Source organism: Callorhinchus milii, unplaced genomic scaffold (assembly GCF_018977255.1).
Source record: "Callorhinchus milii isolate IMCB2004 unplaced genomic scaffold, IMCB_Cmil_1.0 Scaffold26, whole genome shotgun sequence".
NCBI classification, from domain to species: Eukaryota; Metazoa; Chordata; class Chondrichthyes; order Chimaeriformes; family Callorhinchidae; genus Callorhinchus; species Callorhinchus milii.
Window position 1 is genome coordinate 6,222,376 of NW_024704767.1, and position 25,692 is coordinate 6,248,067.

Genomic DNA, 25,692 nt, shown 5'->3' on the forward strand with positions numbered 1-25,692 from the left:
CAGTGAGCACTGCAAAAACCTGCTATGCTAGCAAGATGCAATCTCACAAATACTCCAACTGTAGATCTCTGCCACACCCGCCTTAGTTTTCAAGATGCTAAAAACTTAAGAGTTAGAAATAATCTAACTGCTTTCTTACAAGCATATTATTCAAGAATAATGTTTGTCTATAAATACAGTCACTATACTCAGTAAATCTTGTGAAGCCCCTTGAGATGTTTTGATGACATGATAAGGCACTATATCAAATGCAAGGATTATTATAACAAGGTTCATTTGATTTGTTATTTATTTAATAATAAGTTAACTGCAGTCAAAATCTACTGTATAAAATTGACTGAAAAATGGGATCCTATCACTCCTTAAATATTAATATCCAAATAAAATATCATGCTTACAATAGAAATTTCTGATATACAATAAGTCAAACTCGGGAGAATTATTGGAATTAGACATCCCTTCTAGCTACACCAGAATTTTACAAAATCTGCATCATTGTTAACTTATTTTTACAATTTCTGCTGTTCAGTAAAGGTAGATGCACACACACACACATTGAAAACACATGCTATTAAAACAGCAGTAGCAACTGGGATAATACATTGCAAGTCAATGATACATTTAATAAATGTGTAAAATTCATAATCCCAGATGCACCGAAATCTTCAACCACACCCTTTCTGTTTATATTGGCTTTTGCCCAACCTAATCCATTTTAGGATGTGCATTGGGTGTTGCTGAGCCATGCAGATTTGAAGGGGCCCAGATTAACCCCCCACCTTTTGCGAAGCTAACTAATCCCACTGGATAGTGCTAAAATTGGCATCAATGCTATCAAGTGACCTTTATAGCGATTGTTGGATGAGTTCCACGATCAAATTGTCTGGTCGCGCACATTATCCATGCTTACAAATAGAGGGAGTAGTAAGGGCTGGCAGGCTATTTGACTGCAATGCGTATCCCAGCTGAGCCCAATCCTGAACTTGTTCGATAACCACACATGCACATCTTCCATCAGGGTTTCCAAGTAATGCTTAGAAACATAAAACCAGGCTGTCTTTTTCTCCCTCTGTAATACAGAGGCTTTAAGTACCGGCCCACTGAGATCAGCAAACTGTACAGTCAAGGATTTGTACCCACAATATTCTGGTCTGTATGGCCCAGTGCAGTCACCTGGCCATCAATGGAGTTTAAATATCACACAAACACTTTACAATGTGATTATAAAATAAGCTCCAATATATTAAAAAAAACATGTTCCCTGTCAAAAAATCTTTACACAATACAAAATACAACTTATACAGCACTTTTTCCATCAGGACATCTCAAAATGCTCGACAGGAAGGCAAGGCAACTGAACTGAGGGGTGGAAACCAAGGGGGCAGGGATGGGAAAAATGACCGAAAGCAAAGTCAAAGAGGTGTTGAAATGGGCCTTAAAAAAGGGTAGGGAGTGTGTTAGAGGGACACCAAGATGGAGTTCAGGGAGCGGGGCAGAATGGCTGAAAGCCCACCTGACAATGGTGGAGATGAGAGGTTGGGGAACATGAAGAGGTCAGTGTTCGCTGAGTGAAGGGAGTGGCCTGGTTGGTGTAGTTGAAGGAGTTAGAGATGTAGTGTGGGGTGAGACCGTGGAGGGATTTGAATGTGATGCAATAATTCAAAGTTCAAAAAGCCTTGTTCCAAAAAAATGCAGATTTGAAAATCCAACTTCGTTATGGGAAAACATGGCCACACCTCATTGTCACTAGCCACGTACATTACTCTCAAACAAATAATTTTCCTCCCACAATATCTGATCATATCACAAAATCCATTAAAATGAAGTTTCCTTTGGCTCAGCTGCCATGCGTCACTTTCCTTCCTGAAATACAAGACCCGAAAGCTCTGTTGCTGCATCTGTTCAGTCTGCTTACAAAAACAGATCGCACAATGGATTCTGATTTCAGTCTTTACTGAACCAACAGGAAAAAAGAAACATGTATCTTACATGTATCTCATGTGGTCAAAAATTATGTTATACATTTAAAAATCATGTATGGACAGTAATTTGCAAGAGCCCCATTGTTCCAGGCAGAATTCCAAAGCTTTGCTTGTCTTTCTGACTCATGCTCTGAACTCGCCCATTAAAAGCCCATTTTAAGAGAAAATGTGTAACAGAAGCCATGCAAATTCTGAAAGTTTTCAGTTTTTGGACCTTTCGCATTGAGTTTTACTTAATTTCATATAACTGGAACGAACAAAGTCAGGCCTTCCGAAGCTGAAAGCGTTTTTTGCTTTTTATTTTTATGTGAGAATCAGTAAATGCTTAACACAAACACTCCATGTATGAAAAAGAAACCCAAAACGTATTTAATCTGTGCCCACTCTCTGCCTTTTGCCAATCACATCTGCACTGAACATCCTAATCTCTTAATCAAATCCATCTGCAAACGGCAGATAACAAGAAGTGCAGCACACAGATTTATTAATAATTTGGTTTTCTGTGAAGGCAAAATATGTACTGCACATTCACAGGCATGAAGTGGGCATTCTGCATTTACTTGCGATGAAAGGCTGGCCTCTGACTGAATTCCTTAAAGTTCACTTTCCATTAAAACAGAAACCTAAGGCTTCTCCCCACTTTATATTTTTAAAGGAAATAGCTTCGAGCCTGGTAATTGGCAACAGTGGAACAAAATGCTTGTAAGCTGCCTCTAATTCCTCTCTACTGTTGCCACTTTTGCTGTTTTCTACAGTTGATTAAGTCTTCTTCCTTTTTTTGTTTGGTGACACACCCTGATTTCCCCGCGCTGAGCTGGCAGAATTATTTCTTGTTTCCATAGATACTGCTTTGGTTTGAACAAAGCTCCATTTGTTTCCTTTGACCGCACCAATCTGGAAGTATAGAAAAAAACACTTTAAAAAGATTGTGATTTAGGAGCAACTTACTTTCATAATAAGTAGTTCTTTCGGATTTTCTTCCAATGATTCAGGAACAAAATCAAAGGAAAGATTTGTTTTACTCTCAGCGAGTCCAACATAGTTCAAATATAGTTAGTTGCCAGCATTCATTCCAGAAAATATTTAACTGCTTCAGCATTTTGAGGATAACAGAAGATTTCAATGTGCTCTTGCACATAACAAATGTTCGCAATGAAATATTTGTGGCAGTTGTTCTTTCATAGAATCTTTCTGTAAGTATTTTTGAAAACTTAAAAAATGTAATCATATGAAGTAGTCATTGCAATGCTAGGGTTAACATCTATTTGGCACTTTATAGCAACACAGGAATGCGCAGGGCAGAAAAGATCCCTTCCAAAGTAAAAACAATTCCACTATGAATCACATCGATTTCTTCACCAAATAGTTATCTAGTTCCACTTGAATTTGCTGTCCCAATCAGCCTCCATCAGTTCCCTGGGCAGCTCAATCCAATGACTGTGAAGAATTAAATTAAATTTGCCTTCTCTGCTCAGAGCTGTAATCCCACTGAAGAATTCCTGACCATGTTAAACATATTATTAGGATTCAGTTTATCTACTGCCCTTTAGGATCTTAAATACTTCAATTGGATCTTCCCTGAGTCTCCTCTTCTGCAGTGTGAAGATTTTGCAGTCCCTCCTCATAACCCAGATGTTATTTAATGTACGCCATCCAAGCCAATGAGTCACTATTGAAACACAGTGACTACAAATTCTACAGTGCTCCAAATGGGGCCAGCAGGGTAACTTGTACATTGTACCATATAAATTTACAGCAGGGAAGGCAGCCTTTCAGCTAATTGTATGCATGTCCTGTTATCATATGTTGTGATTTATGATGAATCCAAGATCTTATCCATCTTCTCTATACCACTGCTACCGACTTCACATTTCCAATGATACTTAAAACACCAGCACTCCCAAAATCCCTCTCCGATGCTGTGCCCTACAGAATGAAACCATTTAGCTATATTCCTACTGCTTATTCTCTTTCCAATAATCATCAACCTGGCATTTGTTAAGAGTATCTTTCACGTTGTAAGGGCATCTCATAGCACTTCACATGATATACTGTAAAGTGTAGTGACTGTGTATTTTGTAGGCGAATGTTTTATCTTTATCCAATGTTTTATTTACAAGAAATGTCAGATGCATCAGCCTGTAGCAAAATCTGTGATCTTTTAGCCCTTTCTTATAAAATCTGTGTTCCTTTTTTCACCCTTCCTAATTACTCAATCTTATTTTTCCGTACACTTTCAGCTATTCTTCTCTGCCTCTTTATCTTACGTGCTTTCCACCATGTCCTGATATCTGAATCATACCTTCATAGCTTACATGTTACAATATTCTGATTCATAACACAGCAGCAACAAACTCACACTGACTTGGGTCAACCAACTCATTTACACTAAAGTAATGAAGTGAATTTGCTATTTCCTAATATAATACAGCATAGTGACCCTTCTGTGCTGAGTGTACAGAAACTGGTACCAACAAGAGGCACATGTGTGCATGCTGTTAACTGTAAGTCAAGTTTGCCAATTTCATTTCTGACCTCTGAACCCTCCTTGATCACTGGAGAATGTCTTTTTCAGGAAAATGAGCCAAGAGTCGGGCTGATTATTTGGCAAGCTTGCCAAAGCTTGCTAGATAACTAAATGGCAGACTACATCCCTGTTGGCACAATTTACAAAATTGTTGGCAGCAGCACTGTAAAAAAAACCTCTGTAGCTGGGCATTAGTGTCTCCGGAAACCCAGAGCTGCGGCGAGTCATGGCTGGCTGCTCCAGCTGTATATAGTAAGGGATCTTCAAGTGCTTGGGAAGTTGCAGATAAATTAGCTCCTTAAAATAAAAAGGGATGTCATTTGCATACAAGTTACATGAAACTGTCTTTCACCCTCTTCTGCCAGGGTCAGTGCACGAGTGTCAAGTGCAGCTTCCTGTCTCCACAGCGAGTTAGCAGATCTTCAGTTTATGACAAATCTGACTGATCGTTAGCATTGTTCCTGTGACCAAATGCCATTGTCATGGACTCCTTACACATATTGTGGGCTCACACCCATATCTGGTCACTTGTCTAAGCCTCTGTCCCATTTTATTTTGTGAATTTCTCCAATCACACAAAAAGCAGTGCAATTTTATTTTGAGTCTCTCAACTTCAGAACAGTCCTCATTTCCAGGAGAGACAAACCTACACTAACTTTAACTCCTGTGCATAACTTATTAAAAACTTATTGAGAATGCTCTAAAATAGCATCTTTCCTATGATAGAATGAACAGTAGTATTGCACAAATCCAACCAGTGACTTATTGCAGTAACAATATCACCTCTTTTGGTTTGCATCCTATCCAGCCGTTAAAGTTCCAACACCTTGCGTGTCTTTTTCATTGTTGACACGTTAATGAACTTTGCATAAATACCTTTCCTGATCAGTGCCCTCCATGTCTGCTTCATGCAACACATGCCAGCTATTTTCTATCTTTGCTCAAATACGTAGACTCTGCTATTTTCTCAGCACTAAACTCTATTTGCCATCTACTGGCTTGGTTTCTGAAAAGATTCGAATGCTGTTTCTAGTTCCCTTTGATTTAGATCTCCAGCATAAAACTGAGAAATTACACAACTCTGGTAAGGTGTGGCACTGTTGAATCAATATCTTTTGAATTGTTATAGCAACCTTTGGGTGTTCACTGTTAAGAGACACTTTGTTTTTAAAAAAACTTCAATGCAGCAGTTTATCTTAAAGATCTACAATTTAACATTATAGATATGGAAATTGTAACTCAATGAAATTGGGTGAAAATGAACGCAAACCTTTTTATTTTTAGTTTTTTTCGAGGGTTTAGGAGGAAACATGCACGGAGCCCTCCCATGATGAACGTGATACGGCATCATGATTGTAGGATCCAGTGGTACCCAGGGTACTGACAGAGTAGATGGAACTTTCGGAAGCTCGTGGTGCGTAGCATGGAGGTTGTAGTCCGTTCTTGTGGCCTTATCTTGACTGCTGCTATATACAGTCACGGACGAAAATTTTCTGGCATGACTCAACAGATAGTTGCCTTCTTCTAAGCTGCAGTTCAAAATAAGAATGAAAAATAAGCTGCACACTAAACAGCAATCCAACTTAAAAAACAGCCGTAAAGAGTTTCTCGAGGTCTGTTTGCAGATTTCCCTTGAAACAAGAAACAATACACAAGAAATTACAACAATATTTTTCTGTGACAGATAAAAGTTGTTTATGGATGACAGAAGGATACACCTGAACTTGTGCTTTGGTACAAAATTAATATTTTTTTTAAAATGTAGAAATCTTGCCAGATGGGTTCCATGCTTGAATCCACCTAACTGGGTATGGTCCCGCTGGGCCAAATGGAGAGGAAGTTTGCAGGATCAATTCCCAGTCTCTGCTGAGTTAGCTGATCTCAGCTGGGCCAGCACTTGGGCTGCTACAGCCAGCCTTAGTCAGACTGGGCTAAGAGGAAAGCAAGCCAGTGTTTCCACTCCTTATTGGTTTCCAGTGCGCTTCTTCCCCTCGGTCAGGTATGAGCGTTATTGGGCATTCCTAAGGTTCCCTCCACACTCAAATAGCCTGTCAATGCTCAGTACAGTAAAAAAAAAGTTATTTATGTAAGGAGGCAGTGGGTTACCAGCACCTATGGAACTGGACCCCTTCAACAATTAAAAGCTCATCTGTTAACTACCCAACAAACAATGGAGTCTGAAAGTATATCAACAATATATTCCTTGAGTTCGAAATTACTGTGTAGTTTAAAAAAAACTGAACTTACCCAGACACCGCTTTTAATATGTGGTGAAGAATATTCAATGAATTTATAGGCCTAGAAAAATATAAAGAAAATAAACACTATTAAAGTCAAGTTAAGTCAAGTTTAAAAAAATAATGTGTAGTTTAGCTTAAAGCTAAATCTATAAAGCTAGAAAGCTAAATCTATTGAGGGGAAAAAAGATTAAGGGGAATATAGGTGGGGTTTAAAAAGGAAGGGAATCAATAAAGTGAATTGTGGAGGGATTCTTTGACCAAACAAGGCTAGAAGAACCCAAACCTAAAACAGGGAACAAGAAAAAACACTTAGTCCTTTGGGCCTGCTCCTTCCCCATACCTGTACAAAGTCTCCTTAACATGAACTCTACCCTCATCTACTCAATCCACAACTGTTTGTGGGACACTGCTGTGCACAATTGGCTGCCATGGTTCACCCACAAAATAAACAGTGATTTCACTTTCCAGCATATTCTGTTAATATCCTTTGAGATGTCTCAACAATGTGATAAGGCACTATATCAAATGCAAGGATAATTACGATTATTTAAGATATCAGAATGAAAATCCCAACAGTGCTAAATTCACGAATGCTGCCTTTATTACTATGCATTTAGTGGCAAATCACGGAGTTTTACTCCATATCACTATACTGCTCGAGAGAAAATGTACTGGGAGTATAAATGCAGCATTTGATACAATTTCTGCTTGCCTTCAATTCAAGGTTTAAATCTTCCCTTATTTATTTCAATGGCTTTATGAGAGTTTAACTTACTTCTCTTTGCTGGTCTGCAACACTTACAAAAATGCAATCTTAGATTGGGGTGCATTGCCTCCTCCTCTGCCCTCCAGTTCCTAAGCGTTTGAATATAATTAACCCAGAGTCTGAGGACACTCAATAAAAAGTGAGTAGCTGATCTCAAAGAAGCCATTAAACTAAACTGGCCATTAGATGACTCACACTTGAAACATTAGCAATATTTTCCATTCACTTACTTGAAAGATTTAAACCTTGTTCCTAGCGATGCTGCTGGAAATTGGTCCAAAAAAATTATTTTTGATGCAAAGATATCAATATGCGCTGCCATTAAAGGGAAAAAAAGAAATGGAAGTCAAAAAGAAGTATTACAGAACGCTAGAGCGCAGAACTGTAGCAGGATCTTAAAACATTTCCTAGAGCTGAACTGTGCCTTTTATTAAACATCACTGAAATGCCATCTTTAAAACCATGCTGTCATATTAATTAACTATTCGGGCTCCCCCACTGTTAAGCACTCCAAGACACTGCCCCGCATGAAGGGCACTATATAAATGCAAGTTGTTGTTCTCATTAAACAACAACAACAAAATTACATTTGTATAACGCCTTTCACATCAGGAGGACGTCCCAAAGCACTTCACTATTATTGTGACTATGTATTTTTTGCAGGCGAATGCACTAGCTCAATTACTCACAGCAATTATGCACAGCACACAGTATAGTACAGTACTACAAGAATACTTTAATTTTAAATACATTTTTTACTTTTGCTTGTTTTTATAGGGACAAATGTGGGCGTGGAGGGAGTGGCAGGTTGTTTGACATTGGAATAACTGGCCTCTAAGGGATTCATTATTCACACAACATGAAGAATCTTATGAATAGTGGAGTGCTGGCATCTCCTCCTCAGTCCTTTGTCGCCTTCTGTTGCTTGGGACTCGATAGGTTTCTTGATGTCATTGAACTATTTTTTCACCTACTTCCAGGTTTTTCACCCAGGTGGTTATTGCAGCCCAGTTTTCCTTCAGCAGTTTAACATTTACAATCTTTTTACAAGGATATCATTTTGGAAAGAATATCCAAACGAAAGCTAGAGTCTCAGAAACGTAAAAATCATTCAATCAATGAATGGTTAATAAAAAATTATTTCATCAGCAGTCGCTCCACCTAAAAATGTCCACACCCAGCCTCGCCTTGCCCAGTGTGTAATGCATTCTTTTCCCTTTCATCAGAGAACAGCTTTCACCAGACAGTCATATTCTACAAAGATAGTCCCTGACAAGCTAAAGTCGGTATGCTGTTAGATACTTCCATTGTACAGCGCTGCACTATATCCAAGCCCATTTTGTCTAGCAGCCCAGCTTAATTTACACTACACCCTGACTCATTTTGCACAGCCTGAAATTTTAAATCCTCATGTGTATATAGATAACCCCTCATTGTTTTCAGATTGCATTTCAGTATTGATGTGACAAGCTTTATGTTCACAGTTGAATGACAGCAAAAGGATCCCACACACCCCCATTTTCTACAATGTGGTGGGAGGGAGAAAGAGAAGAGAGAGGAAATTCAAACTAAAAGTAAGAAATAAACAAACAGAAATAGCAAAAGAATTAGAGGAGAATGGAAATCAATTGAAAAACACTTGGAAAATACTTTCGTCTTATTTCTGTAAACATCACTTAATAAGAATATTTGCTCAACAACAAACCTGCTTAGGTATCAATTGATTTCATGTATGTATTTCAAAAATTCTACAACACAACAGCTTTTTATTAAGAAGCTTCGACTCATGTTTCACCCCTTTAAAAAATACACTCCTCACCCAGTAAATACCATTTGAAGGCTTGATTTAAATGCTTGACATTTCCCAAAATAATTTTCTCAACGTCTCATAGAAATTGGGTGTTTTTTTCACCTAAAACATTGTATTTTTTTTTTAGCATCGGAGGAAAGTTATACTCACCTATATAAAACCAGCTATTAGAATTGAAGAGGGTTTCAGTCCAAAACCGACAAGCTTCACTGTCAGTAAAGTCTTCTACTCCATACGAGGGCTGATAATTCAGTTTGGGGTACAAAAAGACTGGGATATGCTGGTGAAACAAACATATTATTCATGAGTACTTTATCCAACTAATATTTCATTTTGTTATTAAGACACTGTAAAGGCATTATTGGACTTTTTCAATTTAATTCAGTAGAAATACGGATCCATGATCAAACAAAATGTGTTCAAACAATCTGCAAAAAGTAAATAACTCACCCTTTTCGGTCCTACTTTATTCGAACGTGGTTTTGTTTGCGCTTTGAATACTTGCCCACGTACAATAATTAGCATATCAGCCAAACTGAAGAGTTTATAGGAGACGTTCCCCGTCGAAGGGTCTGCGTAGTCACACACATTTTCTGTACAATGGCGGAGCTCATCCGAGAGCAACGCTAAAAGGCAGACACATGTTAGAGTAACTTTTAAAAAGTCCTCTTTACAATTTCTGCATCAGCACTGTTACAGCCTTACACTTCCTAATTTACATGCATCTGTAACCACATTTTGGATTCTTAAAATCCATTTAAATTCCATTTTATTTTTAATAAACAAAAAACTTTAAACACTCTAGGTACATTCAAGATACTCTGAGCAAAGACCCTACAATGTCTTCAACCTGTTGCAAAATGATGTAGTGGTCTTTATAGCACATCCTACTTTTTCCACTAGGATCTATTTGGTGCTCTCATTGAAATTAGGAGTTAAACTGGGAGCTAATAGAATATCATCAGTTGATGCTCTTTCTCCAGAATTTGTCAATTATATACATTTCAACTCAACAATAAGAACAAATTGCATTTGTACTGCACCTTTCTAGTGGAATAGTCTTGCAGCGCACAACAAGGGCAGAGCTTGACAATGAGTGGGGAGGTGACTAGGCATAGTTGAAAAGGAAGGTCTTCAGGTGTGATCTGAAGAGGGGCGAGGTAGGGGCCAGGAGGAGGTATTTAGCCAGAGTTCCATTTTTGAGGGATAGTGTCTAAAACCATGGCCTATGCCGATCGTGGAGGATGAGGGACACAGAGTCGATGAAAGCAAAAAATATTAAAACACTTACTTTTGGAATTGGAGCCTATAGAACCAGCGGACTCAGACACAATAGATTCTGCAGGATTCTTTTCCAATGAGACATGACCTTGCATTGGATGTGTATCGAGCACATTTGCCTCTTGATTTACCAGTGACTGTTCCACAACAGGTTTGGGATCCGACTTTAACAGTTTGCATTGCATTTTCAGAATCTGCCCAACTGGATCAAATTCCTTTGAAATTTTACGTACAGACCTTTTATTCTCCTTCTTGCTCTGCATTGATCTAGTAATCACATCTTGATCAGGAGATGGTGATCGGGGGGTATCTGGAATGTCTTCTGCCTCATGAAGCAAGGTCTTTTCAGTGACAGAATTCAAGGTTCTCGAATTAGTTTCCTCAGGTACACGCCTCTGATGGTCTGTGTCAATGATAAGTCGCTCATCGTCTGAATCACTATGATCAGAAATTTTTTTTTTCGACGGCTTGAAAGATGACGTTTCATCTGAATCTGTCTCTGTTGTCAAAGAATTAGTGCCTGATTTAGTTCTTGTTTCCCCTTTGGAGTTAGTCTCTTGCTTCTCTTCCTTGGAATCATCATTTTTCGTTGTATTCGATTTTCCATCACATTTTGTTTTGGACGGATCAGACAGAGGACATTGCTCCTGATTTAACTTGTCCTTTATTCCTAACGTCACCGATATGTCTTCAGAAGGCTGACTCTTGTTGCCCTGCTTTTTGGAAGTTGAGGCAGTAGAGTTGAGAGATCTTGCATGTTTATCATCTTTGACAGAGGTCCTGTTTTGGGAGATTCGTTTTGATGACCTGGTGGACATAGAACCAAATGTCTCTAAATCTGTGGCGTCAAAATCTGTATTTTCAAAGATGCTTTCATACTGCTGCTGCTTTCTGCCGAGCATCTATATTGAACAAGAGGTAAAAACGGTCCAATCATCAGAACATATGTATGTGCAAGTTGAAAGAATAGAGATTACATGAAATGTGTTCAGCAAACCTCCCCCATCAGTGAATAAACACACTGTGAGATGATTAAAATTGAATTAGAACCAAGCATAGTCAGTCTTTATATCACAGGAATTTAGGACCAGAAGAAGGCAACTCCACTCTGTCTTCCTGAAAACTTACATTCTCCTCCAGTCTATTAATGTCTTCTGGTTTGTCCAAAGTCATAGTAGACAACGGCACATCAGATTTTTTTGACATCAATAGGTCTAAAGGAACTTCGTAAAAAAGTGAATTCTTCTCCCTCACAGTAAGCTCTTTCTTCACAAGGGGTGAGTCGAAACAGATCACTTTTACTTTATTTCCTTTAAAAAATAAAAATAAAAGTTCCACTTCTTACCATTGTATATTGCTATCACCTTTCAAAACAAAAAGAAAAGCTAAACATTCTTTATGTGCATACAAATGTAATAAAAACTAACAATCTATAAAATATACATAGGTATTTCCAAAATATGACAATACAATAACTAGGCAAAAGTGTGCACTGTATTGTGATGACACAATTAATAAGCACAGCAAGCTTTAAAGGACAGCCTGCATGATCATAACTTGCACTTGCATACCAGTGAGAATTATTTATTGTTTGAACTTGCCTGTGCCAACATAAATGCATCAGATCGTACCACGATACAGAGAATATGAGAACAATTAGCATTGAACACAAAGAATAGCACTCAATACAAAATGTTCAAACTTCAGTCTGTGGTTTGCAAATCTGATTTGTTTATGTTGCAAACGGCTCCACGCTGAAGGATTCCAGCTGGTAATTGAAACCAGCCTCTTAGGTTAAAATCAAATCGTGAGAACTGATTAATAAACAACCAAACTTATTTTTTTGGTACATATTTCAAAACTCTCATAATCAATAATACGCATGCGCTTTCTCTGCAATTGTAAATATGTATGTGTGTGTATATCAATGTATGCATGCGTGCTGTGGAGTCCTGTAGCTTGGTGGTTAGAGCACTCGCTTCGCAAGCGAAAGGACCTGGGTTTGATTCTTGGCAGGGCAAAACGTTGGACAAGTTTCCTTACTCCACATGGCTCTGTTTACCTAGCAGTAAGTGGGAACCCGGCTGTTAGTCAACTGGCGGATCGCTTTTCCGGGGGTTATAATTCCTTAAAAAAAAATTTGATCACTCAATCCATGACCGTTTGTGGGACACTGCTGTGCGCAATTGGCTGCCGCGTTTCGCCCATAAAATTACAGTCAATTCACTTTACAGTATATTCTGTGATGAGTTTGAGACGTCTTAAAGTTGTGATAAGGCTCTATATCAAATGCAAGGATTATTATTTATTATAGTGCGTGAGTATGCTGTGGTTGCGGTTTAAATCATTTCCTGCATGCTATAGCACATGTGCGCAGGAAGTCAGTAATCCCTCTCACAAGTGTTTCCAGCAATTGCAGTGCTAAGAACTGTTTTCTGGTTTTGTTTAGTTATAATTTTAAAAATATTCTGTTGTTCTGGACTTTTCTACCAAAGAACGATATACATTGTCAATTATCTACTCTAAATATCCTGCATTACTTCAAGTACTTCAACTGGATCATCATAGTCCTAAATATGATGGAATAATTTTAAAAAAAGTAAAAAATTTGGATTCAGTGCTGAATTAGAAGCCCTTCAGACATTACACTGATAAACAAGATGAAAAAGGGTGGACTGTGCTGGTGCAGAACTTCATACTCAATGATTTGCCTTTACTCCAACTGGTTATTTGGCTGCAGCTTCTAACAGAATTAGGTTGCAAAGATGACTGTCTAGATTCTAATAAACCAGAAAGATTAAAAAAAAAGATTGGAGAGAGAAAATGGTTTACTAATTCATTGTCCTAGGGTTATTCTCTTAAAACGTCAGTCCAAATTGTTCACAAAAACATTCATGCTTTTAGTGGTATCAATATCGCACTGTTCAAATGAAGCAAAATAAAAGGCTTGGTTTCTTCTGTAATTCTTGAGGAATGCACATATTTTGCACATAAATACTTGGGAAGCCATGTGTGGATCTGAACTACATTTCAAGGTAGCAATATTTTGCTTCCTGGAAAAGCATTCAACAACAACAACAAGATTGCATTTATAGAGCGCCTTTCACGTCAGGAGGACGTCCCAAGGCGTTGGACAGTTGGGTCGGGACCCGAGCAGGGGGGAAATGGTCAGGGTGAGGGGAGGGAGTGAGGAGGGGGTAGAGAGTCGAGAGGGGAGCTGAACTCTCCTTTCTCACTCTCGCTCTCCTTTCTATTCACTCTCAACATTCTTCCATCTCCTAAACATCAATCAATGGGGCTGTTCAGCATCTAAAAGCTTCCATCAAACTGTTGTTCTGGAAATACGATTACTTTGATCAATAACAGCAGCAACAAAGAGCTGCTCTTATTGATCAGATTTCATTATTATTAATAATCATTTAACTGCAACCGACAGAAAGGCCCAGATTGAGGAAGAAGAAAGGAAAGATAACCAGCACAGGTTGATTAAATTGGAACACAGGTGGAGAGTAAAAACACAATGATTCTATGCCAGTGAACAGTGAAGTAAAACTGAATCTAAAGAGAAATGGAAAAAAGTAATAAAGTCTGAACAATGGTAAACTCCTATCCCTTTTCTAAACCTATACTTCCAAAATACTGTAGCCCACCCACGCTCTTGGTACTAAAGCAAGGTTTAATTTATTTGCCAGAACTACCTTGAAATCAAATACCCATTGTACTGGAGTGTAAATAATAATAATCTTTGCATTTGATATAGCACCTTATCATGTCTTTGAGACGTCTCAAAGAGCTTCACAGAATATCCTAACAATTAAGAAATGGTGAATTATACATATTTAGTGCAAACAAATGGCTAGGCATCAAATACTGTGAAATACAGAAGCTTCCATTTCAGAATTTAAAATAAATCTGGCACCACCCTCTGGCCAAATGCTGACAGCACAATTAGTGAAAAACCTCAAATTTCAGACACTTCAGAATATGACTCTCAAAAGTGCATAATTGAACAACGTACATTTTGCAAGAACAGTTTTGAACTGAAGAGCATGAGCTAAGATGCAGCAATGCCACTTATTCCTACTTTCACATCAAATGTAGATAAAGTAAACTCGGAAAGCAAATATGGGAGTAAAACAAAAAACAGGATTCGAAGACTATGTGGAAAGGACAGTGGAAAGCACTTTGTGGAAAGCAGTACGAGTGTAGTCAAAGATACTAGTATAGGGATAGGAACAGAACAACTTGCATTTATATATTGCCCCTCGAAGCATAGAACGGTGAACAGGATAAATAAACAGAGGTAAGAAATTTCTCAACATGTCGTATAGAAATGCCATGATTTTTAGGAATAAAATTGTCGATCTGCGATCTAAGCCAGAAAGGAAGGTTATGACATTGTGGGCATCACAGAAACTTGACTAAGCAATGGGTGGATATGGGGGGCAGTTTAGAAGGATATAGATGGATATGCAGGGAAAGTATAAATTAGGAAGATGTTTAACTTTTTACATTACGCAAGTTAATAAAGTGAGAAAAGTACCTCGATAAGGACCTGACCAGGTGGAAAGAATGTAGGTCAATGAAAGGAATATTAAGAAGATGAAACAAACTACTAGGCTTGGTTGTAGGGCATCGCAGGAAACAACAATAGATTTAAAATTGAATTCTCAAATAAGAGAAGAGCATCAGGGATCAAAAACAATTGTTATGGGTTACTTCAACTTTATGGGTAAATTGGAAGGATTATATTGGGAGCAAAGGAAGAACAATGTGCCTCTGGACATAACTTGACTGTTCTTAGACCCAAATAGTTACAGAACCTATAAGAAGGGTGGTAATATTGCAGATGATATGTACAACTAGGAGATGAAAAGGACATTTTGCAAATAGTGTCAGAGAATATGTCTGATTTAAAGCCTGACTTACAACAGTGAAGTACAACCTTAGAAATTGGATTTTTAAGGAAATGGGGAGGGAATGAAAGAGTGCTGGACCGAATCAGATTTTTATAAACGAGTAGAGGAATATGGGGAGGACTGTAAAAACCATGCACTGCTCAGATTGGAAATTGTCTGTAGTCCAATCCTGAACAGTAAAACATACCTTTTTCATTGATGGTTTTCACACAAATTGGAATTTCCCATTGTTCTGCATAGTTTGGCCCGTGGTTATTTAATAACGTATACAAAGCCTGGGTTGTCATGCAGAACTGAGCACCGTACTTCACACTAAGCTTTGCTGCATTTCTATCATTCATAATATCCTGGAATAAAAGCATAAGGATGTTTCTACGCGGTCACATTTTGTGCGTATATATTAACAAATCTAGACCAAAGACTAAGACCCATAGTACAGGCCGTGCCAAGAAGGCAGAGAGTTTACACGTATTGCAGAAAAAACAATGGATTAAGAATAGGAGATGATACAATAAATTGACCTGGTTCACAACCAAATCAAACTTATGATGCTATTAGTTTTATTTCAACTTGGTTGAGTACCAGGATGGAGAAATAGTGTGCAACAGCAGAACGTGTGAAGTTCAGGGGGAATGTTCAGCAGAGGATTAACCACACTAATAACAATAATAATCCTTGCATTTGATAGAGTGCCTTATCGCATCTTCGAGATGTCTCAAAGCGCTTCACAGAATATACTGTAAAGTGAATTGACTGTATAGTTTGTGGGTGCGATCGAAGAAAACAAAGTTTTTGTGCCCGAGAAAACAACAACAAACCTTTTCTTGAATCTCTACAAGAGTATGAGAGAGGTGATAGTGGGACTGTCCAGATAAGGGAGCATTGTTTAAACCATCGACAGATATGGAGTCATGTAGCTCAGTGGTTAGAGCAATCGCCTCGCAAGCAAGAGACCTGGGTTTGATTCCTGACAGGGCAAAACCTTGGGCAAGTTTCCTTACTCCACACACCTGATAGTAATTCCTCAAGAAAAAAACCACAATAATAAATTGGTCACTTCAATCCACGACTGTTTGTGGGACACTGTTGTGCGCAACTGGCTGCCGCGTTTTGCGCCCACAAATATACAGTCAATTCACTTTATAGTATATTCTGTAAAGCGCTTTGAGACGTCTAGAAAACGTGAAAAAACGCTATGTCAAATCTAAGGATTATTACTATTATTATATGGACTTTATGGAGAGTAATAATATAAGAGTAAAGAATACATGGAAGCAGTCACTCAATAAATTAAATTCTGCAGAGACCCCCTTCAATGTAATCACCTAAAACTATTCAAATATGTGAAAACAGTTCTGTTACTGTCTACCATTTAAATAATAATCAAAATAAACCCCTAGGTAACAATATTTGTGTAATGTACTAATTCTATAGCAACTTGCAGAACACTGTAATCTCCATTCCACGAATGCAAGACTTACAGAGTTCACAATACAGTCTCTTTCCTTAGGTGAAGCAAAAGAAGAAACGTATTTGTATTCTGTTGATAACGAAATGTCAAATGGAAATCTTGAAACAGGCAGCTTCAAAAATCTACTCTTCCCCTGAAAATCAGAAAACATACATGAATCAATCAATAACCTTTGAAGACTGAATTGATGTTTCAATCAGAGGATTTGTATGAAAATCACATCCTGTAAATACATATTATTCAATTACATACATGAAACGGCTCACTTTCTTGCAAAGGGCAAGGAGCAATACATTTCTTAAAATCACTAAAAATATGCCACTATCATGATAAATCATGTTAAAGCAATGGAAGGAAAGTAATTAGGCTATCAAGAAATGAAAAACTGGGAAGGGGATATGGAGAATATTTAAAATGCATTCTTGGGTATTGATGTTTCCCACCATGACCACTTATCAAAGCAGCCAATGGACTGATGAGGGCATGTACTTTTAGGCAAAAAGTATAACAAAGCATGTATTGCTCACTGCTACCTCTTACAGCTGCTAAATGTGCTTGTATAGTTTCTGCCCAAATCTACCACAAGTTAATATTCAATTGAAATGGACTTTCTCACTTCAGGAGCACGTAACACTAACAAACCAGATTCAATGCACCATTAAGTTTACCATGCTGAATAGATTCTTTTCCATCGTGAACTTGAGATCTGGGATGAATTTGCCTCCCATGATGTTTGTATTATCTTGGATACAATAATACTGTGGATATTTCTTCACAGACTTACTCCATTCTCTTAAAACATCCTATAAATAAAGTGAAAGTGAATGTTAGATACCATTCTGGAATTTAATATTCAAACAAAGGTGAACAGATAAATACCCTAGAACAGATAAATCCACTTTTCAACAGTGCCGTTTCATTTGTCCCTCTAAGACAAGAAATCCCATGCAAGTTTCAGATACAGAATTATATATAAGGGGGAAAAAATCATAATGATCAATTAATTTTAATGAATAACAAAAAGCAGAACAGAAATAGCTTGTTGTGGACCAATTCCTGCCACTTCTGCTAGACACTCAGCTCTTGCAGGGGTAGGTCTGCACAGCTGCTGAAAGCCTCATACATGTTTTTCATGAACTAGTCAGAACTACAAGCATCAGTGAGCTGCATGGGCCATCATAGCTACATTCCTAACAGACACTCCCAAAAGGAATCCTTCTCAATGCCATCCGACAGACGGTTGATGAATTAATCACTTGGGTCAGAATACCAATTCCCCTTTCAATTGGAACAGGCATTAACCATTGGAGATGGAGTGAGGACACATTGCAGCTGAAATCTAGGATTCCGCTGTATACCCAATAGCTTTTGGCTTCTTTATAAGGTCAGTCTGAAGCACTAGCCCAAAAAACTTTCTGGAAAACAATGAAAGCAACCAAAGTGAGTTTCAATACAGTTGCAAATGCAATTGCAACATTTTCAGCGCCTTGGAATGCCTTCCCGACGAGAAAGGTGCTATATAAATACAATTTGTTGTTGTAACTCCAAACCTAACTTTAACACAAATACAGTATCTGAATGAAGGCTATGAAAACTTTGGCCAGCCTTTTTCTTTCAATCTGAATTGAAGCTTCTAAAAAATAAAAGGTAATACAGTAACTTGCCCCAATGTAACATGTAGAGCCAATACCTCAGTGTAGCGGATTGAGTCGGGAATAATGAAATTGTAGTCCTCAGCACACATTCTGGCAACATTCTGCAGATACTTCATGAATTCTTCTGTTTCAATACTGACGATTTTCTTCATTTCCTGTAAGCAATAGCTCTGCATTATCATTGCTGCTTGAGCAAGTTAGTGACTGGCGGTTAACTACTTTACATGGGGCTTACACATGTATAATAATAATCCTTACATTTGATATAACGCCTTACCACACCTTCGAGATGTCTCAAAGCATTTTACAGAATATACTGTAAAGTGAATTGATTGTATATTGTGGGCGAAATGTGGCAGCTAATTGCGCACAGCAGTGTCCTACAGTCGTGGATTGAGTGACCACATTATTATTTTTTTTTGAAGGAATTATTAATAATAATAATCCTTGCATTTGATATAGCGCTTTCCACGTCGGGAGGACGTCCCAAAGCGCTTCACAGAACACACTGTAAAGTGAATTGACTGTATATTTGTGGGCGAACGCGGCAGCCAATTGCGCACAGCAATGTCCCACAAACAGTCGTAGATTGAAAATGACCAATTTAATTATTGTTTTGGGTTTTTGGAGAGATTATTATTAGGCTCTGTGTGGAGTAAGGAAACTTGCCCAAGGTTTCGCCCTGTCTTACCCCCAGAAAGGCAATCCGCAATTCGACTAACAACCGGGTTCCTACTTACTGCTAGGTAAACAGAGGCGTGTGGAGTAAGGAAACATACCCAACATTTCGCACTGCCAGGAATCGAACCCAGGTCTCTCACTTGCTCTAACTACTAAACTCCAGGACTCAACACTTATAGTGTGTCTGCGTGGGGGGGAAGGGGTTGGGTAGTTCAATACACTTGGATGGTGCTTCTTGCCAATCAGGCAAGTAGTCAGATATTGGAAGGGTTGAAGTCTCTTCAGAGATGGTGGTTGCTATCACGCTCCTACTGACGTAGTTGGGGTGTACTGAAGGTGGTGGTCGGGGTGGAGGTATAATGAAGCTCCATGTGTTTTCCTATGTCTCGGCACAGGCCACTCGAGAAGAATGTCGAGTTTTGTCAGATGAGGGAATGCAACTTTTTGCAGCTAAAAGTGAGAAATCAACCAGTTTACACATGATGAGTCATGACTCTTGCAGTCTCTAGAATCTGCTTTCAGAAGAACTGAAGGTGAAATATATGCAGGAGAGTGGCCCCTTTGGCTGCAGTTTTGCCCACATTCATTCTTCACTATCAAAAGAAGGTTTTGAATTCCCCCCAAGTTCAGACTCCCAGTTAGCTGTGTGAAGCGCTTGGAGACGCAAATGGAAATTGCTGTCAGTGACATATTGTGGATTGAACGTGGTTATTTGGGCTGTATTATAAAATCATGCTTTTTTATTTTACTCACCGTAAACTGAGCAAAGTCGTCATCATTCTTAACCATATGAATCGCATATGTGTATCCATTCTTAAATTTTTTCAGTAAGGATACATATCTATTTTGTTCCCAATATTCCATCCTGGATAAGTGTGGATATGGGACCCTGGGTTCTGGGAAAGCAAATGAAGCACAGTTGTTCTTCTTCTGTGCCGGTGCTGGAGCAGGCGCCTGGCTGGAGCTCTCAACTGGCAACAGCTGTGGCTGTGAGGAGCTTGAAGTCTCAGTTTCCACCCTTTGCCTAACAGGAAGGAATGCATAAAGTGTGTAAAAACACTGCTACAAAATTCTAAGCTTATCAATAACAACAACAAATTGCATTTCCAGAGCACCTTTCACATCAGAAGGATGTCCCAAGATGCTAGATAATGAAGGGTTTGCACATGATCTGAGGGTTGGATAAAAGAGCGGAGGACATGAAGCAGGCCAGTGGGTCTGTAGAGCAGAGGATAAGGGCAGGTTGGTAAAGCTTTAGAAGGTCAGAAAGGTAGAACGGGGCAAGACCATGGAGGACAAGGATCTTGAACTCATTCCTTTGGGTGATGTGAGCCAATGTAGTCAAGACATATTTACAAATACTGTTCAGACAACCACCACTATTCAACAACAACTACTTGCATTTAAATAGCACCCTTCACACAGGGTAGTGTCCTAGAATGCTTAAAGCAGCCAGTGCTTATTCAGCAACCACCCTGGCACAATTCATGAGCCACGTTAGTACACCAACAAACCCTTACTCAGAGGCCACACTTATATAAAGGCCACTTTGGCCCAGTCACTTGAGACGTTATTGAAGACAGGTTTGACAGTAAAATAAACACTGACAAGCTAAAATGAACTTTGAGAGCCAGATTTCCTGTCTCTTTAGGTATCAGCCTGGTGCAGTCGATAGCACTCTCGCCACTTGAATGGGTTCAAGCCCAATGTCAGGGCATTGAATGTTGAGACACTTAATCAATGACTTTCTCAGGCTAGGTATACACATGCTAGACGTAAAGCTTTGGTCCCAATAATGTTACTTAACCTCCAAATCAGAAAAGCCCCACTGCCACACCAGTGTGATATCTTCTATCTCCCAAACTAAACTTCGTCATACCCTCTCTTAACCAGATTGAGCTTTCAGTTCTTCCCCCATCACCACTCCCCCGAAGCAACGGACCAATGTGATCTTCACATTATAAAAACCCTTGTGTTTGACAACATTGCTGGCCTGTACAAAGCTTTCTTGAGAGTTCAGGGAAAGTTTGTGGTCAGAAAATAACTGTATGTGCACAAATTGGTTGTCTGTTTCCATAATCATCTGATTCAGAGACGAGTGTTATAGGCTGCGCTAGGATTGTTACAGAGAGAGCATGAGAATCAATAATCCTTCGGCACAATAGAAGATGCTATAAATACTGCAATACCTTTTTGATAAAAAACACAATTCTGTGACAGTTGGAGACATGGTGTAGCGGTCGTACATTTCACGGGAAAAAAATTCCTCAATCCCATTTTTAGGTGAGCAGTCCCTGTTAAATAACATAAAGAAAGAAAATTAAACATCAATCCCAAATACACAGAAATTTAGCCCATTCTATTAAAGAAGTCTCTAACCCCAGACTCTCCGGTACCCACATCGGGAGGTGCTGTCTGGCTGACACGGGAGAGGGACAATAATAATCCTTGCATTTGATACAGCGCCTTATCACGTCTTCGAGACGTCTCAAAGCGCTTCACAGAATATACTGTAAAGGGAATTGACTGTATATTTATCAATCACTTGATAAAGGCACCACCGTGGCAGGGACTCCCCCCCGTACAAGTCAAGATGGGCACCAATGCTCCTCCTCCCTCCAGGAGCCTATCCCTCACCCCACCCCCACCCCCACCCAGGAGCCTACCCTTCATCCACAGGAGCCTACCCCTCACCACCACCCCCCCCCACACACACACACACACACACACACACACAGGAGCCTACCCCTCACCCCCCCCCCCCCCCACACACACACACAGGAGCCCACCCCTCACCCTCTCTTAGCGTCTCCCCCCCCCCTCTCTCTCGCCCCCCTTCCTTCCCTCCTCTCAACCCCTCCCCCACCGCCACTCCGCCCTCCCTCCCTTTCTCCCTCTCCCCACCACCGCTCAGCCCCAGATCCCGGCGCCAACCCAGCGTCGGCCTCGGCCTCTGCACAGACCGCCCGCCCGCCCGGGCCCCTGTCGGGAGTCGGGGCCCCTGTGGCAGCAGCTCGGGGCCCGGGATGAATCCTCACCACGACATGACCCTCGCGCGGTGCAGCAGCAAAACACGGCCCCGGGAAGGTCAGGGCCGGCGAGCAACGGTCCCGGCGAGGAACGGTCCGGCCTCGCACAGCGCACAACAGCGCCACCTGCAGCACCGGAGCAGCTCAGCAGCTGCGGGGATGTGAGACAGGATCCTCAGGCACAGTTTTGGCCCAAATGGCCATCCTTGGCCCCTGATACAGCACCACATCACGTCTTCCAGACGTCTCAAAGAGCGCTTCGCGGAACCTTACTGTGAAGTGGATGGACTGTGATATCTTGCGGGCGAAACCCCGGCAGCCGATCGCGCGCGGCGGTGTCCCGCAAACAGCCGCGGACCGGAGTGACCGATTTCCTATGTTTTTTGAAGGGGTTATTACCCCCCGGAAAAGCGATCCGCCAGTCGACTAACGGCCGGGCTCCTGTTTACCGCGAGGTAGACGGAGGCGTGGGGCGGACTAAGGAAACCTGCCCAGCGTTTCACTTCGCGCTGCCCGGGAATCGAACCCGGGTCTCTGGTTTGCGAGGCGAGCGCTCTAACCACTGAGCTACAGGACTCCACGAAGCTCATGGCCCGCCCTTTCACGGCTGAGAATTGGGAGTTCGCATGATTGGTTTGGGCGAAGAGCGGGGATTAGGAAAAACCTTTATCGCACGCGGGGGGGGGGGGGGCGCGGGGGGGGAATTTCTCTGCTGTCGGCAGTTTTTGGGGTGGCAGTGTCAAAAAAAGGAACCGCAACCGCACGCAGACACAGTTAAGAGAGAAGAGAGTTGGGGGACGTGGGGATAGGGTCAAGGATAAGCACTTGTGCGGAGTATAATCAACACCAGCTGGATTGGAAAAGACGAATGGCCTGTATCTGAGGTGTTGCCATCTTTATCCTGTGAAGCGCTTTGAGACGTCTCAATGACATGATAAGGCGTTATATCAATTGCGTGTTTTGTTATGAATCTGTGCATTTGATACCGCATCTTTTCATGTCATAGGATAACTCCCAGGTCCCATATCCCAGCTTTTTCCCTCTTCGGCCAATCCCAAGTCATCCTTCCAGAACCCCCACCCCATCAGAGCGCCAAGCTGCTTTTCAATCCATTCAAGGCTGTTGGCTTGTCTGTGTTTCTTTCTATGTGTTTGTGGATATGTGTCTCTTTCTATATCTGTTTGTGAGTGTGTGTGTGTGTGAATGCATTGGTGCCTCTCCTCTGTATGCGTATGTCTCTTCTCTATGTGTCTGTATCTGTGTGAATGTATACATGTATCTCTCTCTGAGAATGTGTGTCTGTGAGTGTGTGTCTCTCTCCCCATGTGTCTGAGCGTGTGTCCTGAGTGTTTTTTGGTGGATTTACAGGCCCTTCAGTCTGCGTTATTTCCTCATGTTTAGTTTTTGTCAATAAAGTGAAAAAATGTAGGTTGGCAGTAAAATGTACCTCAATACCACCAACGCAATTTCACGCAAGTTTTCCAAATATCCCCGCAATTTTAGGTAAATATTTCTACACTTTCCTATTGGCCCAGGTTATAACTAACAAATGACAAGTGTTCTTCTAAAGCTGGGGTTAAACACATTAATGTTTGAGTTTAAATGAACCTTTACTGGCTCAATATTGGGCAAGCAGAAGATTGGGGTAGGCTGGTGTGAAGTGATTTATTGGTGAGAGTGATTTAGGTAATCTACCTTGAAGTAGATTAGTTGGGAGTTAGTGGAGCATAATGAGGACAAGGTTGATGGGAATCCAGAGTTTGGTGCAGATGAAGATATATACAGCGGAATTTTGGAATAGCTAGAGATTATGGATGATGGGACCTAGGGAGACCTGTGTGGAGAGCATTTGGAAAGCCCTAGTCGGAAGGTAATAAAGGAGCGAAACAGCCATGAAGTGAATTGTCAATTTAACTGGAAGATTGTTGACCTGCAGGAACTCCTTTCTCTTTTTGAATACTGCAGTGGGATCTTTAATGTCCTACTAAAACACACACATGGGGCCTTGGTTTAATGACTCATCCAAAGGTTCTCAGACAATGCAGCGCTCCCCCAGTACTGCATTTGAGTGTCACCCTGGATTGTGAGCTCGAAGTCCCAGCATGGGGCTTGAATCCACTTGATGAAGAAAGCAGAATATGATGTATTTGGTAAAAATTAAATACACAATAAAAAAAAGACAGCAGGCGGGCCCCAATACAAGCAGTAATTTTATTATAGGATAAACGCACATAAAGCACATCTAAAATCGATGTGTTTAATGCACTTTTAATAAAGGTAATATTAAAGATAACAGTTTCTAAGTACAATATAACAACATTCATATTAGAATGAAAATCTGAGTATTTAAAAGACAACATTAAATCTCTTATTTTTTTACAGTTTTATTTACAAAACAAATCAAAATACTTCTTTTTATTTAGGAATCAGTAAAGGAGCAAGACTGTGCAGGATAGGCAGATTGCAGTTAGAGAAAATCTTAAAATAAGATACAGTTGTGGGAAAAGTGATACTGTCCTCCACAGCATTTTACAAGGAAGGACTGGCTTCCTCAGCCCTCAAACATATCCCAAGTCTAGTCCTTTTGCCACAGGTACCTGTGGGGTGTTCTACTCAGTGAAAATAAGGTGTCCATAGGGTGGCATAGTTTAGGAATAAAGGTATTGTTCACAAAAGCAACTTATCTAGCAACCACACACCAGAAACACAAAATAGCACACCCTAGTTTGTAACTATGGCTAAGAGAGCATATACTAAAACAGAGATATACAATTATAATAATGCAGTATTTAATAAACAGATAAATATTTGCACTGAGTAGGCTGATAATAGCAGTTCTTTCTTACCTATACAGAAACAGTTTTAAAAAGATAACTGTATACAGGTGATTACTAACATTAATATAGTGAGTGAAAAGCAGAGAAAGAGAATAGAATTTATATGGGCCATCACAAGTCCTTATTTATCAACAAAAGTAGTCAGTCATTTATAATAAAGGAAGCGATAAATAAGATTGCATTTACATGCAGGTGTTCTAAGTCTTACTATGCACAGAATGTAATTATTTTATATTATTGCTTGACGTTGTGTTATGGCTAGAGTTTTATCTATTATCATTTGTACTTTGGAGAGAAGAAAATTGCTAAGATTCCATAAAGATAGACTAATATCTTATTTGAAAGTCAACCACCTGACACTGTAATTCTGCAAATGGTAAAAGCCTTGTCTGGGGCTTGTCTATTAGGCATTTCTTTAGACTGGGAAAGTATAATACAACTTGAAAGTTTCTCGTTGGCCCAAACCCACTACACAAAAAAAATCACAGCTCCTT

General features: G+C 39.9%; 1 protein-coding gene across 4 annotated transcripts; it reads right to left on the reverse strand.

Annotated features, from left to right (window-relative positions):
* Positions 1-268: 268 nt before the first annotated feature.
* Positions 269-22,438, reverse strand: ice2 (interactor of little elongator complex ELL subunit 2). 4 transcript variants are annotated; one of them, XM_007907553.2, is made up of 15 exons: positions 22,371-22,438; positions 21,522-21,626; positions 20,086-20,356; positions 18,687-18,806; positions 17,665-17,799; positions 17,007-17,129; positions 15,713-15,872; positions 11,735-11,916; positions 10,617-11,508; positions 9,776-9,951; positions 9,476-9,605; positions 7,746-7,830; positions 6,757-6,807; positions 5,780-6,038; positions 269-2,876 (listed from the first exon to the last, which is right to left on the reverse strand). In XM_007907553.2, the coding sequence occupies exons 1-15, from the start codon at positions 22,376-22,378 to the stop codon at positions 2,742-2,744; spliced, it is 2,832 nt and encodes a 943-aa protein (XP_007905744.2). In that variant the 5' UTR covers positions 22,379-22,438; the 3' UTR covers positions 269-2,741. The 4 variants fall into 4 exon arrangements, with proteins under 4 accessions (XP_007905744.2, XP_007905746.2, XP_007905736.2 ...); XM_007907555.2 differs by lacking the exon at positions 22,371-22,438 and adding an exon at positions 22,267-22,285; XM_007907545.2 differs by lacking the exon at positions 22,371-22,438 and adding an exon at positions 21,712-21,797.
* Between the last annotated feature and the right edge of the window lie 3,254 nt (positions 22,439-25,692).